General features: G+C 47.2%; 1 protein-coding gene across 1 annotated transcript; it reads left to right on the top strand.

Moving 5' to 3' along the window:
- LOC110402182 (SITS-binding protein-like) lies at positions 555–13,544 on the top strand. Its single transcript, XM_021403948.1, has 10 exons — positions 555–1,013; positions 2,431–2,602; positions 3,357–3,552; positions 3,716–3,866; positions 4,409–4,603; positions 4,807–5,075; positions 6,447–6,583; positions 8,344–8,465; positions 9,203–9,382; positions 13,360–13,544. The coding sequence occupies exons 1-10, from the start codon at positions 555–557 to the stop codon at positions 13,531–13,533; spliced, it is 2,055 nt and encodes a 684-aa protein (XP_021259623.1). The 3' UTR covers positions 13,534–13,544.

Below are 15,491 nucleotides of genomic sequence, written 5' to 3'. Positions count from 1 at the left end.
GGTGGAGGGGAACCTAGGGGAGGTGGCATGTGGTCCCTAATGGGGACAGCAGGGCAGTGAAATCTGTGTTATTGGCCCCAAAATGCAGCAGAGCAGGAGGAGAGAGGCAGACAAAGGGAGTAAGCTGGTGTCACCCCAACAGGTTGTCACCACCCATGCCTCTGTGCCCACTTTAAGCACGGGATGCCCCATCCTCACGCAAGGGCTCAGCCAAAGCAGCCAGACTTTGTGCTGTGTGTTCACCAAATGCTTCTGCAAGCGAGGGGAAATGAGGATGGAAAGCCGGTGTCACGTTACGGGGTCACCTTTCCCATCCCCGCTCCTCCAAGCACCCCGCGAGACTTTTTCAGGGGGATTTTTCAGCACCTCTTTGCTATTTGCAGCCATTCCTCAAGACAAGCTGTGAGGAGCCCTCCCTTCCCACTTGGAATTTTAACTCCGTGCGTTCTTTCAGAGCAATTCAAGGTTGAAGGGGAGGGGGGGGTGTTTCCTTCTTGTGCTGTTGCAGAGGAAGGGAGAGAAAGAGGAACCAGAGCATCCCGCAGCACCGCACCATGCCCATCGCTCGTCCCACCGGCCGCATCCCTGAAGCTGCTTGGACTTCTGGCATCAGAGAGCTGACAGAGCCCTGGAAAGGTGCCTTGGGCTGCCTCGGCGTGGCCGTCTTCTTTGCCATGACCATCGGCATCATCTCCTGGCAGGCTTTGGAGCAGCCCCCGGAGGAGTGGGTGCTGCGAGGCCGGGCAAGCGGGATGCTGTGGGATCGCCGCCGCGGTGGCCTGCTCCTGCGGGCTCTGCCGACGGGACAGCCACTGGTGGCCATCACGGTGGGTAGCGTGCCGGCCTCAGAGCCGCCTCCGCCACGGGATCGGTGCTGGCAGGACGGCACAGAGTTCTGCTACACGTGGGAGGAGGAAGCCGAGCTCCGCATCTCGCTCCATCCCACCCCAGTCCCTGGCACCGAGTGCTATGGCATCCGCTGGACCCCGCTGCGCCCCGATGTGATGCTGAAGGTAAGGGGGAGCTCCATGCCTTTCTCCTTTGCCCTGCTCCTTTGCTTTGGGGCAAAATGAGCCAGGTTTGGCCAATAGGCAGAATTTCCCAGTGTGGTTGCACTCTGCCTTGTAGAGCTGGAGGGTGTGGGTGAGGAAAATCCTGTTTCTGATGCCCAGTGCACCCCATGTACCCACAGCGCTGCCTCCTCCTGGTGCATCATGAATAACCACAGGCTCCGTTCATATGGAGACCAGATAAATAATCATTGGAGCACACAGCAGTGGAGGAAACAAGGGAAGCTCAGGAGGGTCCCTGCCAACCCCAGGCACAGCCACGCTCCTGCTGGGATGAAAATTTATGGGGATTTTCTTTGGAGTATTTTTTCCCTCGTTGGGCTATTTCTATTCTTTTAAGCTCCACCTTTGCTTCCTGGCATGGCTTCATGCCAGTGGATGGCATTATCTGAGAGAAGCTGCTTTGTTAATTTGGAGGCGCTCAAGGGGATGAGCAAGAATAGATTTATTTTTTTCCTTCCATTTTAATTGCAAAAAAACCCATTGGAAAACATTATCCAGAGGAAAGCTAAGTGTTAAGAGTGAGTTCACTTTTTTTTCCCTCCCTCTCTCCCAGCTGGTGTAACTGGTTCAACTGACACCCAGCGCAGCTATTCTGGGCCTCCAGCGTTTCCACTTGAATAATTTACATCTCCATTCCCCACCCCTTGCTCAGGCTTAACCTCGTGATGCCCCCGCGGCAGCAGTAGGCTTTGGGCAGCGTATGGGATGCAGGGGGACCACCTCCACCCACCCCAACCGCCCCCAGATTTCTAGGGGCCCATCTCCACGTGCCAAGTCACACGGGAGGCTAAGTCCTGCTGATCCTTTGCTTTGGCAGGGAAGGGAAACTCTCAGAGGCTTTGGAGCACTGGGCATCACACAACAGTACCATTTCAAGAAATTTCTTTTTTCCTCTTTTTTTTTTTTTTTTTTTAATAGCTAAAACGATCTTTGGCTCAGAGTTTGCGTTCCCCTGCCCAGATGTTTTGAATGCAGATGCATCCAGATGCATAATGGGGGTAGGGGGGAAGGACGGCAGTCAGCTACTTTCCACTTCAAATGAACGAGTTAAGATGTTCGTGGCCTTCAAGGTCTATAACTTTAAGTCTGGACCTTGGATGCAATTTCTTTCTCACACCATTTGATACCTTTAATCAACCCACATCCTACAAAAGCATTTGTGCAGAATTCTATTATTTTTTTTTTCCCTAAATGATCAACTCTTGTTCCTAAGTAGGAAAAGTTTAAAGCTTCTAGCAGGTCATACATAGAAAGCAAAAAATAATGGAGTGGAAAACCCCAAAGTCTATGGGTTTGGGGTTGTTCTTCCTGGTAAAATATGAGGTCATGACATGGGTTCATCTCTCTCCTGCTGCAGGATTGCTTCTCCATGGCCAATGTCTCATGGTATGGAGGTGCAAGCCTCCGCGCCCAGCACTGGCCCATCAACAGTGCTGAGAGCCCAGAGCAGCCCTTTGTCAGTGGAGATTTCAGGAAAAACCCCACGGGGTACGGCCCTGTGCTGGAGAGATACTTCTTAGGGTCAACAGGTAATTGTGGCTTCCCCATCTGATTTCCTGTGGGCTTAATCTCTGCGTCTCTCTATCCCTCATGCATTTATAAAGCAATTAAGGAGCTGAGTTCCTATCCCAGAGAGTGAAATATTTTACAATCGGAGTAACTAGTGGCAGCAGGATTGAAGGGATGGATCCCAAACTGCTCCATCACTATGGGAGAATTGGGATGTTGAGCCCAAGCTGCTCTTACAGCTCATAGAACCATTAAGGTTGAAAAAGACCTCTAAGACCCCCAAGTCCAATCCCAATCCACCCCCTCCATGACCACATCCCTCAGTGCCACATCTCCACAGTTCTGGAACACTCCCAGAGATGGTGACTGGGCAGCCTGTGCCAGCGACTGCAGGAAGCACCCCATGGGGAGTTTGGCATGGAATAATGTCTATTGCTGTGTCCTGAGCACGCATTTGGGATCCTGGATGTGGACTAGGATAAGGCTGCCATTGTCAGTTTGGGTGGATATTTGGACTGTTCCATAGCGTGCCAAACTTCAGATATCCATCCAAAATCACTTGCTCGCAAAGTGATCGTTTTAGGAAGAGGTGAACCCGAGCGCATGAGCTGAATACAGAGAAAAAAGGCCAGAAATACTGCAAATCCAAATGAATAAAAGAGGCTAACAAGGAGAGATGAAGAGTTGGGTTCTCTTGCATAACTGGGGCCGCTCTATGGCCACTGATGCAAAGATGCTCGCTGAGCACTATTTTCCCCTCTTTTGACCCCAAAGGAGTGACAGTGACAGTGGCACCTGATGTGCCCCTGGTCCTCTCTCTGGAGAGTCATTGGCATTTTTGCCTGGGAGGAGCTGGAGGCCCCCTGCACTACGTGCTCTGCATCAGCCCCAACATCACGACCGCACACCGACATGTGGGCGCCCAACTGGCAGGACCAGCACGGGCACTGCCTGATACAACCCTGCTGGGGTAAGCCATTCCCCCTGCCCCTGTTACTGGGTTGCTTTCCAAGCCTAAATTATCAAAAATCTCCATTTTGCTGCTTTTTCTCACCCGCTAAATTTCGCATGCCTCTTATGCTGTGTCCTTTGCTTGCCCAACGTGCAGACCCCATGTGTTCTCCATCCCACAGGTCTCCTATCTGGTGGTATGATGGCCCAGTGGGTTCAGCTGCCAAAATTAAGCGGGGTCTGAGGTCACTGGCCAGGAGACTGAAGCGGCATCGGATGCAGGAGGGGGTCCTGGCCCTGGGGGAGCATGGCACAGCCACACTTGCCACCACGGTACATCCCATCCTGCCAGCCCCTGTGCTTTGAATGCCCACAGAGCAATTTCAAGTCCCTCTGAAATGCGAAAGCGTTCCTTTGGTTGAGTGGGAGATTTATTGAGAATCCTTTCTCAATGATGGAAAGCTTGGTTTGGGGTTTTACCCATGGAGGATGGTGATGAATGGTGTCCCCCAAGGGTCTGTCCTGGGTCCGCTGCACTTCGACATCTTTATCAACAACACAGATGTTAGGAATAAATTCTTCACTCAGAGGGTGGTGAGGCATTGAAACAGTTTGTCCAGAGAGGTTGTGGATACCCCGTCCCTGAAGGTGTTCAAAGCCAGGTCGGATGGGATCCCAGGCAGCCTAATCCAGTGGTTGGCAGCTTTACCCATGGCAGGGGGCTTGGAGCACAATGATCTTTAAGGTCCCTTTCCACCACGGTAATTTCATGGGTTTGTGGTTGGTTTGGGATTTTACCCATAGAAACAGTGCTGCTGACTTCAATGGCTTTGCCATTCGCACAGAACAGTTTTTTCCATTTTAATTCCCTTCAGGACCATGTACCCACAGAGAGGAGGAAGAGGCATGGTGCACCCCATGCCTGGGACCCGGCAATGATCTTCCCACTGCGGCTCTCCATCACTCTGTCCCCCTACACCAGCATCGCTGCCCCGCTCTTCCTGCACTTGCTGCGGGATGGTGAGACCGGCTACTGGCTGAGCCTGCAGCCCCGCTATGGTGGCTGCTCGGTATGGTACCCAGCACCTCTATTTTCTTTTATTTTTAATGACCCACCAGTTTGCTATTCAATTGGGAACCTTGCGGGGAGGAATTTTTCACTTTTATGCACTGCACCGATGCCACTTGCGGTGCCACCCCCCCTCTAGCCTTGCACCCTACACTTTTTGGATGTTTTAAGGGTCTGACCAATATCTCTCACCATTTGCTGCAGATCCCATTGCTGACCACGTGGAAGGGACGGCTTTGTGCCCGCCTGAACATCACCAATGAGGCGGCACTGAGCTGGTACTTGTCCCATGCCCGGAGCCTGCAGCACAAGTTGGGTGCCATGTACATTATCTTTGAGGGTGCTGAGGGCAACGCCTTCCTGGAGCAAGCCATGTCCCCTCCTGCTGAGCTGGCTGGTGACCAATACGCTGAGATGCTGGCAGCTGCGCTGGTGTCACTGGGGAATGCCACCGTCATCAGCGTCGGTGCCAGGTGGGTTGTGATGGGAAGATGCTCAGGAAAGCATCAAGGTGATTCTCTCATCTTTCCGCTTCCTTTTTTTCTTTTTTTGAATAATGTTTTAGGGCATAAAAACGCATCCACGCAATGATGCTTAATTGCATTAACACCAGATGCGATAGAAATGCGTTGCATCCTGTATGGGCATTTAAGGAGGGAGGGATATCCTGCAAATCCCCATGGTGGTAAGGGTCTGTGGTGCCAAATGACTGTAGTTTTCTGACCTGGATAGCCCATAGCTGGGTGAACTCATTAATAGTTGAAAAATGCCTTGAGATCCCCTTTTTTTCCTCTATTGTGATGTTTAGCAGATGGAAAGGGATATGAGCGCTGTTGTGCAAAATGACCGATTTCATGTTTTGTACAAGGAATTGATGGCAAACTGTGTGAGAAAGCAATAGCAAGGGTGTAAATCTGCTTTTTCTTTGAAAATGAACCCATACCAGCAGCTGCCGGAAGTGTGGGTGACTCCTCAGCCATCCGCAAAACCAGAGTAAGGCAAATAACCATTTCTGTAAGTGTTTTTAGCCCATCCAGGAGGGGATAGAGTCAGGACAAAATCCTCCTCGGTTAGATGAGCTCCAGACTGTTTTTGCAGCCAAGTCTTGTCATGAAGATTTGGACCTGACCCTTTTTGGTTGCCTAAAATGCAGTGGCAGTGTTCTGTCTTCTATACTGGGCTGTTTGGAGACATGATTCCCCCCTCCAAGTTAGCTGCACACATAGAAGTGTTACTGGAAAAAAATAATAATAACATGGGGAAAAAAATGTTTCCCTCTGGCAGACAGACAAAACCACTGTCAGTAATGATGGCCCCTCAATGCAAAACAGATGAGCATGAATGCAAGCCAGGAGGAGAAATCCTCTCTGTAGGATGCATCACAGCGGGGTTCAGGTTCTGGATTTGGGGCACCTCATAGACCAGGGCTGAAGGGACACTCCAGCTGGTGTCCTGGGTATGATTTTGGAGAGTGTTTTCCCACCAGGGAGTGCCAAGAGGATGAGTGTGAGGTGGGATCTCAACTCTTGTGGAGTTGAGCCAGGAGGATGAAAACTTTGAGTGGGAGATCTAGAGGAACATTCCGGAATCGTAGAACCATTAAGGTTGGAAAAGACCCCTAAGATCATCACCCATCACCATCAAGAAGGAGAAGAACTAGACTGGCTGAATTCAGCAGGTGCAGCAGGTGGGAGATGCGTTGGAGAGCACTGGCTTCCCTTCCATGAAGGTCCTCAGTGGCTGGGGAGCCCATTTGACCACAGTGACTGCCAAGACAGCCAAAAGTCTTAGGGTTTCCATTCAGATCCTTCTAAACACATTGGGTTTGTGCTTGTTTCCCCCAGATCTAGTCATCTACCGCTCTTTGTCCAGATGAGCCCGCTGCACTCAGACTGGAGCCACGCTGGACTGAAGGGGTTAATTCCCTCCACGCTGCACTACAGCCTTTTGGGCTACAACTTCTTCATTCCTGATGTAGTGGGTAATATCTTCTTTCCTCCTTGCTTGCCATCGTTGTATTTTCAGGGGGGAGTTTTGCAGCACTTTGCATGAGAGGAGCATGGGCTTGGTGGCTATAGGGCAGCTTCAAGCCCTTTGCTCCCAGAACCCCATTTTGGTTGGATTGAAGGTTACTAGGGAATGGGCTGAGGAACTGAAAACAGAACACCACGTTGTAAATCTTAACAGACAGACAGCTCTCAGGGGATGCCCTATGCAGAGATCCTTCGTTGCACGCGTTGCTTGGGCTAAAACTGAGCTGACTAAAGCGAGGAGGGAGCCAACAGCTGGAAAACAGCCTGCCCAGGCTCCCAGATGGGAAAGAGCTATTCCTAATATGCCAGCAGCTCTGATCCAAGTTTGTATTTCTGCTCTGAAGCACAATGGCACGAGATCTTTAAATAAAAATAATTACAGAGGTTGAAACATAATTATCTAATGGGGGCTGAGCGGCTCATTTCTCCCCTTTTCTTGGAGGTAAATGTTATTTGTTTAGACCTCACCATGAGCACAGAAGTCATCACAGAGGCCATGCTGAAGATGGTCAGAGCCAACAGAGCTGCAGACAGCCCTGGAAAAGGGGTGGTGCTGAGCAATTTTCTATTTGGCTTCTATTTTCAGTTGGTTTTCCTTAGAAAACAAGGCTTGGGCAATTACAATGGGCCAGTGGCATCCTGAAGAGATGATGCTAAATCTGTTGGCTAATGTCAGTGGGACAGAGGATGAGGGACTCTGTCCCTACGTGGATGGGGTCATGGCACACAGCCTCCAGAAGAAAAAAGCTTTGAGGATAGCTTGTGCAAGCCCTCCTGGAGCAGTTTGGTGATGGGATTTTGTCACCTCAGGGGAAAGCTGCCCCAGACTGCAGAGAGATAGGCCAAGGAATGCTTCCCTTTACCCACCCCCTCCTGTCCTTTCCAAGCCTCTCTCTGGTGTTTTGGGGAGGAACTGGAATCTACTTCCACCACATGTTTCTGATCAACCAGTAGCTACTCTGCCCCTCCACCACTTTCCACTACGAACATGACCCAAATTACATATTTCAGCCTTGTTTCATTGGGATACCAATAGCAACATCTTTTCTTTCCCATCTTGGGACAAATGTCACTTTCTGAGGACTACTGGCTTTTTTCCAGCCCGCCCTTCACTGTTGATGTACTGTCCATGCTCTGGTGAAGCAGTTTTAGGGTTTCTTGCTGACTACCCTCTACCTGTCCCATTCCTTTAACTGATCTGATCAGGTTCTACCTGACTATGATCCTTTGCTGGGTTGTGTTGTCATCATCTACGCTTTGGTGATTGCAATTTAATCCTAGTGCAGGATTTGGGTGAAACTTTGTGCCACCTGCTTTTTCCCCTTGAATGTCACATTGGGTGGCAGCCTTGAGAGACTGGAGTATTTTTCCACAATGCTTCTGCTCTGCACATCTAAGTGGCAGGACAACCTATTATTTTTCTGACATATTTTTCTTTGCAGAAAAGAAATGCTTTTTTACAGTGTTCTGCTGTGACTTAGAAACTATCTCCCCAGACCTCATCCCCAGTATCTGCCCCACCAAACATCCATCTCCAGCCATTTTAGGACATTCAAAGAGAGGTCAAGGAAGGAGAACCCAGGAGTGGGGATTCAGCTGCTCTTGCAATGGGGTTATGCATCCTGCTTGCATCAAGAGCAGGTTGCTTTGACCCTTCCTGTGATGAGATGTCCCCAAGCAGCTCTGCTCAGCTCCTTGTCCCTGGCAGGAGGCAGCCTGGCTGGTGACACCCCAGAGGACCCGGAGCTGTATGTGAGGTGGTTGCAGATCGTGACATTCCTCCCTGTGATGGCCTTTGGCACACCACCCTGGCTCTGCTGTGACTCCTGGGTACGTACACCAATGTTCCGGAGAAGAGGGCACATCTGTCCCTTAAGGAAGAAATCTGCCCTAAAAGCCATTAAAAAAATCCATTAAAAGACCCTGCTGGGGAAAGTTGATGCTAAAATTCACTGTGCTAATGATTCTACCCACAAAAGCCAGCAATGTATCATTGCATGATCTCAACATTGCTTTTTTTTCTGCATAACTGTTGTGAGTTTTCACCACTTCATGCTTTGGCTGTGTGCAACCACATGGTTGGTACCCACAAGACCTGTGGGTATGACAGCATCATACCTGTCCCCCTTTTGCTTTTGTTGCTGGAATTGTTTAATTACAGTTTGATCAAATAGTTGATATCTACATTATCATGAAGCCCACAGATTGGCCTTCAAGATTTCTTCCAATGTTCAGAAGAATTTCCCCAGAGATGCTGCCATTCGAGCACTCAAGGAAGGAAGTGACTCCTCAAACATTGAGAGGATGCCATCAAATAGCTTTACCAGCAGCAACAGAGTTTGTTCCCTTAGATAAGGACATCAACACCCCAGCAGATGTCACCCTGCCAGCCAGCTTTCACATCTAAATGGGCAAAAATTCGCCATATCAATCCCATTTGGCAGCCATCAGAAGGGCCATGTTGCAATTTAGTGATCTCTCGCTAAGCAAGCGTTTGTTTTCTTTCCTCTCGCTTTGTTGTGGATTCCTCTTACCATGTGTTCCTTTTATCCCCCATTCCTGTGCAGGTCCTGAATCTTACCCGGCAATGCATACAGAGGCACAGGGACTTTGTGGTGCCACTCATCATAAAATACAGCGAGGAATGGCTTAGTACAGGGTACCCTATCTTCCGCCCAGCGTGGTGGCTCAGTCCCACGGACCCGACTGCTTTCACCATTGAGGATGAATTTCTCATTGGAGATGAGGTAGGGAACGTAGAGACAATTTCCCCAAAGGGTAATCTGGGAAAATACAGAGCTTCCTGCAGTTGTCCATCCACCCTTTCACATCCTCTCTCCAAATACAGAGCTCAAATAGAGGGTGCTCAAAACTGAAAGGTTGGTGGAGTCCCATTGGTTCCTTCAGCTTTAGAATGCAGAATGTATTCAAAATGGAGAGTCAACAAGACTTTTTTTTTAAATAGCAGGGTGTTTTTCAGCTCTTTCTTCCTGAGGGCACCTCCTGATTGTCATCACTGCTAGTTTCCACTCCCCCCCTCTTTTTGGGGTATTAATTCAACTACTTGGAGCTACAGCCAAGGGTTCATCCAAGGTTGATCGGTCACAGCATCCAGTCTGATATTGTTCCTCCAGGGAGTTCCTCTAGCCTTGTTTTGGAGTTTTTCATTCCTATGTACGATCCACAACAGAGGAGGCACGACAGAGAGCACAGACCCTGGGTCCCAAGTTCAGGCTGGCATCCACGTCCCAGCTGAACCACCCTATCCACATGCTGCCTATGGGATTCTCACACTTGAATGTTTTACTCCAGTGGGGTAAATATTATTTATCCCAAGCACTGTAAGCAAAGCCACCGATTTTAATAAGGCCACTGCAAGTTAGGTGAACATTATCATTCTACCACAGCTTGCTAAGCGTGCATCCAGCACAGAGGTGACACAGATTAATGTGATTTGCTGCCTTAAATCGAAAATGGATCTTGAAAAAGCAGTTGGATTCTTCTGAAAGACTTTTTGAAAGAAAATTGTGCCTCATCCCCTCGTTTCTGTAAGGAGAGTTTTTATTCGGCACTGCTGCTTTGCTATTACACTGCTGCTTTGCTATTACACTGCTGCTTTGCCTGGATGCAGGATCCCAGTAGCTCAAGATTTTGGCAGTTAATATATAAAGATATATTTTATTACATGCATTTTTTCATGAAAACATAAATATTTATTTATACAATTACATTAATGTTGCAGCAAAATCCTGTGCTGCCTTTGCACAGGGATGCTGCCCAGGTGTGGGAGGGAGTACAATCTACCTAAAAATATCCAGAACTCAAAAGCCAAGTTCTTCAGGAGCTTGTTGCTTGTTTTAACAGCAGAGCAACTTCTGTTGCAGAGTTATCTATCTTCTCAGGTTCTGCTCACAGCCTCTGACCAATACAGCAATATTAAAATCTATGAGCTTGACTTTCTTATTGCAAATTCCGTAGATTTGATTTATAGTTTTTTGGGGGGTTTGTTTTTAAGAAGAATTTGCATCTCTGCAGGAAACTGATAAAATATTCTCCTACTTCTTTAAAAGCTCGTATAATCAGGTGGGACGCTTTAAAACTACAAATCCTTAGCGTAAGTGAATTGGAATGGCATTGTTTGAGAGAAGAGACATTTCTTTGGTATTGGTTATAACTGCAAGCAAGCTGAAACGTAGCTCCTTCTCCCCAAATCACTGTAACAGAAGAATCCCTGATGCAATGGAAGTGGCCAGGGCAGAAATTTGCTCTGTGTTAGCAGGGCGAGATTCCTGGTAAAAATGCAGCAAACAGTCTTCTTTCCCAGGAGCTGCAAAGCTATGGCTTGGCTGAGAGCTCCCAAAATACGGTAAAACATCAGGCTTGCTCCATCAGCGTGGCCGGGCCAAGCATTTCTGATAAAGCACCACGTGAGGCCAACAAAACCTCGCCCAATTTTACTTCAAAAGGAGCCCGAGCTGGCGGGGAAGAGAGACCAGATGGGGATATTTTGACTTCCAGACTGGCTTTTGGCAGCTGGAAGAATCAAGATGCACTCCAGAGCCTGATTTAGTGCCATTTGGAGCACAATTAATAATAATTTACTGGAAAATACATAAGGTGGTTCTGTCCTGGTGTGGCTGGAGGTGAGGCTAAGTGTTAGGATGCTGGGATAAACTTTCTGAGCATCGTGCTGCATGCAAGCATCCTCTGCAGGGTGCTCATAAACATGATTTCGTGCCATCATCAATGCATTCCTGCTCCTGAGCTGTCTCCCACATTTCTTGGGGGGGTAACTCTGGCCTGGGAGGATAACCTTTGTTGGAAATTCAATTTATTGTTTCTTTTTTCCAGGCTGATTTGTACATTCATTACTTCCAGACCCCTGTAATCTGCATGTCTTGGCAGCACACTTCCAACCCATTGAATCCTTCCAGTAAAATGTATTGAAACTTAACAGCAAAGGAACAAGTGGCACCATTTCAGTAAAAAAAAATACTGGCATTGCTTCCCATCAGTGCTGTCCGAGTTAAAGTGGAAGCTGCAAGAGGTTGGGTTGTGCTGCCAAGTACATTTATAAAGGCCAGGAGGGCCCAGAAGTGTTCCCCAGAGGGACCCAAACACCACGATGTTGTCTTGTGACATTGCTGACCAAGGAACATCCACGTTTGGTGCAGGGATTGACCAAGAACTCAAAAAATGGAGTTTCAGGAGTTGAATAATCAGTGCATCTCATACATTAATTCTGCTTCTTTATACTTCTTTTCTTCAATTATTGGCTTTCCTGGAATTTGTTTTTTCATGATTTCTTTTTCCTGCCCCCTTGTCATCCTCTCTTGCTTCATCATGTGCACCCAGTTTTGCAGAAACTTAAATCAAAGCCTTGGTCGTCAAGCCAAAGAAGTTGTCTCTTGTCTCTTGTCTCTTGTCTCTTGTCTCTTGTCTCTTGTCTCTTGTCTCTTGTCTCTTGTCTCTTGTCTCTTGTCTCTTNTTGTCTCTTGTCTCTTGTCTCTTGTCTCTTGTCTCTTGTCTCTTGTCTCTTGTCTCTTGTCTCTTGTCTCTTGTCTCTTGTCTCTTCTCTCATCTCTTCTCTCTCTTCTCTCTTCTTTCTTTCTCTCTTCTTTCTTTCTTTCTTTCTTCTTTCTTTCTTCTCTCTTCTCCTTTCAAGAAAGGCTTTGCTTTTCTTGCCAAATAGCTAATTTAGGACTCTGAAAACACTTCTCCTTACAACAAAGCTCTGAGTGAGACTTACTAATTTGTCTCACAAAAGCAATTTTTTTGTGCTTTTATTTTTTTAAATATCTTTATGCAATTACCCATGCACCAAGGCAACCAGATGAGACTTCATAACAATTTGAAGACATTGAGCTGCTAAATCTCTTGCATCTCCAAAAGAGCCTTGAGTCCACAGAATGATAAAACAAATGTATGTTGCTTGAGATGCAGTCCATCATGTTGTATATACTGAGAAAAACCCTTCCTAGGGTTTAGATCCAGACCAAGTCTCCCAGAGAGGAGAGCTTTAGAATCCCAGCTTCTGGGCAGCCTGGAATTAAAGCTCCCACAACACGTTTCTTTCTAATTACAATCTAAGTTTCTGCTTGGCTTGGTGTCAGATTGTCTTTGGCTCTTCATTAGCTCTTGATTAGTGTCTTCAACTGGATCCCCCCCAAGCAACAGATCAAGGGAGAAAAGAGAAATTCCCACGTCTGCCAAAAATTCCCTCCATGGCATAGGGGTTGTATGCCACCAAATTCCTCACAACTCTACAAAATCTCCTCAAAAACTGCTCTGTGTGAGCCTGAGCCTTCCTGCATCCATCCTGGCCTGCTCAACCTAGAGGCAGGAGCTTTGTTTTCTGGAAACTTCAGATTTCTGATGTTATTTCAATTCAGGTGTTCTTCCAAAGTATGACTTGGGTGGACTCTGGAGGCTTTTTCTTCCAAAATATGCGTTGGATGGAGACTACACAACTTGTTGATGGTGCATTTTCTTCCAAAATACAAATTGGATGGACTCTCACAGTTAGGTCAAATAAAGGACATTGTATCACCTCTTCTCACTGCAGTGTAGTAAACCTTGCCCATGGGAACAATGACCTCTGCTGCTTGCACACTTGGATGCTCTTATTTGCAGCTGTGATCCAAAGTTGCTGATTTTCTCTGCAATGCCTCAACTGACCCTGCAGGCACTAAGTTACTTTTTCTTTCTGTCTGTTTCACTGCAGGTTTTGGTGGCTCCAATAACAGAAAAAGGGCAAACATGGAGAGATATCTACCTGCCTGGAGAAGGGTACCGGTGGCGGGACACCAACAGTGCCCGTGTGTTTGATGGTGGCACTGTCCTCAGGAACTACTCTGTCAGCCTTGAAGAGGTGCCAGTTTTTGTAAAGACCTCCTAAATTCAGATTGACTTGGGTCTGGGGCAGCTGATCACCTTCAGAGCAGCACTGGCCAAATGTGGTCCGCTCTTCCTTAAAGATTTTTCAGCCTATTTGCACTTTTCCAAGACTACTTTTTTATTAGTTCAGCAGAAACTCTTTGAATCATTTATTATTCACTGCTATTCTAAAATAGCACCAATACAGCTTGGGCACAAATACACATCTTCACCACATCTACCCAAATCTTTCTGGGGTTTTCCCAGGGAGATGTTTGTGTGCATGCAATTGGATGGGCACATCCAGCCCCACCGAGAGTGGACTTTCCAGAATCTGACAGAAATGAACATCACCTACTGGGATGGGATTTATGCATTCAAAGACAAGTTTACATGCATGGAAATGTAAAGACGATAGTACTATTGATGTCCGTGGACAGCACGTGCTAAATGCTACCTGCTTCTATCATCTGATGGTGCATATGGACCCCCAAAAGAGTTTGTGGTTATGAGTGACTTGGATGATAAGTGGAAAATCACATGAATTCCAGTGAGTTTCTTTTGAAGAACAACTCAATCAAGCAACGTAGTGGCACTAATAGGGCCTGATGCAGGTGGACAGGACGACTGCTTGCCTTGGGATAAAGAATCCAGGACCCAGCATCCCATATGCTACTTACACAGCAAATTCCAGCCTGCCTGAACCAGTGCTCTTTCCTACTTGTTGAATTTTATGCTTTTCCCAATTATTTCTTGAGGTGCGAGTGGGAACCATTGGGACCAGCCTGTCCAGTGGGAAACGTTTTGGTGGTGCTGAGTGGAGCCAGGAGTTGGACTCAATGGTCCTTATGGGTCCCTTCCAAGTTGGGATATTCCATGATTTTCACGGCCAAAGTAGATGTTATGTTGTTATGAATAAGCATTGAAGTGGATTATATTAGCTCTTCAAATAACCGAAGATACAGATTAGCATGTGGATGAACAGGGAGAAGATTTTGAAGGCTTGCATTTGAGGTTAATGGATAGAAAACACTCTGTGGGAAACTAAGGGCTCTGCTTTGGTTCACTCACATGGTGTGCAACAAAACCCAGTGAGCTGGATAAAGGATAAATCCCTATATCCTGCTGGCTTCAGATGAACACAAGAGGTGGAGTACAGGTCTCGTGCAGAGATTAAATCACTGCAGATCCCAACGGTGCTGGTGTCTTTCTCCAGACCTCCCCCAAACTCAAACTGAAAACTCTATAAGTTCTTGTTATTCTTGGCCTCTAAAAAATCTCTAACTTGAATCCAGGCCAAGTGGCTGGCTGAAGACTAAAATAATAACAATAAATAAAAAGCTCATGCATGATGCATATTTAAAAAATAGAACACCACCACATGATGTAAAGTCTCCAGCAGCCAATTTGTTTCTGACTGTTAATAGGCTAGGCCTTGTTTCTAGAGAAAATTTTGCATAATTGGAGTTTCCTGCTCTTTGATGCTGCTGTGCTGGGGTTTGTGTCAATAGGCTGTTTCCATGTTATAAAGGGTGCTGTTGTGTCATTGCCAGCTAAGTCATATTGCTAATGCATTTTCTACCTTATGAGCAACTGGATATTAAAGACTGTATATGGAGTCATCGTAATGTTTATGGAGTGTTTACTAAAGTAGCCTTGAGTATTGGCCCACCTTGGTCGTGGTGTCTCTGGGCACTGGGTGATGCATTCTCCATTTCATGTCTACTTCTTTGTACCTGTGTTAAGAGGCACACATGTTTCCTCTAGCTAAAAACAACTCAAGGAAATTAATAATGAAAGATGCCTTATTTACTATGATAGGCAAAAATGATTAAGAACTTGGCATGAGAACCAAGGCGCAATGTGGAATTACAGGTCTGCTGGGGTGGTGTAATGGGCTGCATATCCGCATGGGGATTGCCAAAATGCCCAGCAGGTACAGAACTGTTCTGAAATCAGTGGCCCTTTGGCTGTCTCAAA

Source organism: Numida meleagris, chromosome 6 (assembly GCF_002078875.1).
Source record: "Numida meleagris isolate 19003 breed g44 Domestic line chromosome 6, NumMel1.0, whole genome shotgun sequence".
Lineage (NCBI taxonomy): Eukaryota > Metazoa > Chordata > Aves > Galliformes > Numididae > Numida > Numida meleagris.
Note: the sequence above shows the minus strand (reverse complement) of the source record. Positions and strands in the feature narration are given on the sequence as shown.

Bases quoted from the DNA above. Each gene is read 5' to 3' on its own strand.
- LOC110402182 (XM_021403948.1), top strand. From the start codon at position 555: ATGCCCATCGCTCGTCCCACCGGCCGCATCCCTGAAGCTGCTTGGACT. The intron at 1,014-2,430 runs GTAAGGGGGAGC...CTCCTGCTGCAG, and splicing joins GCCCCGATGTGATGCTGAAG to GATTGCTTCTCCATGGCCAA. The intron at 2,603-3,356 runs GTAATTGTGGCT...TTGACCCCAAAG, and splicing joins ATACTTCTTAGGGTCAACAG to GAGTGACAGTGACAGTGGCA.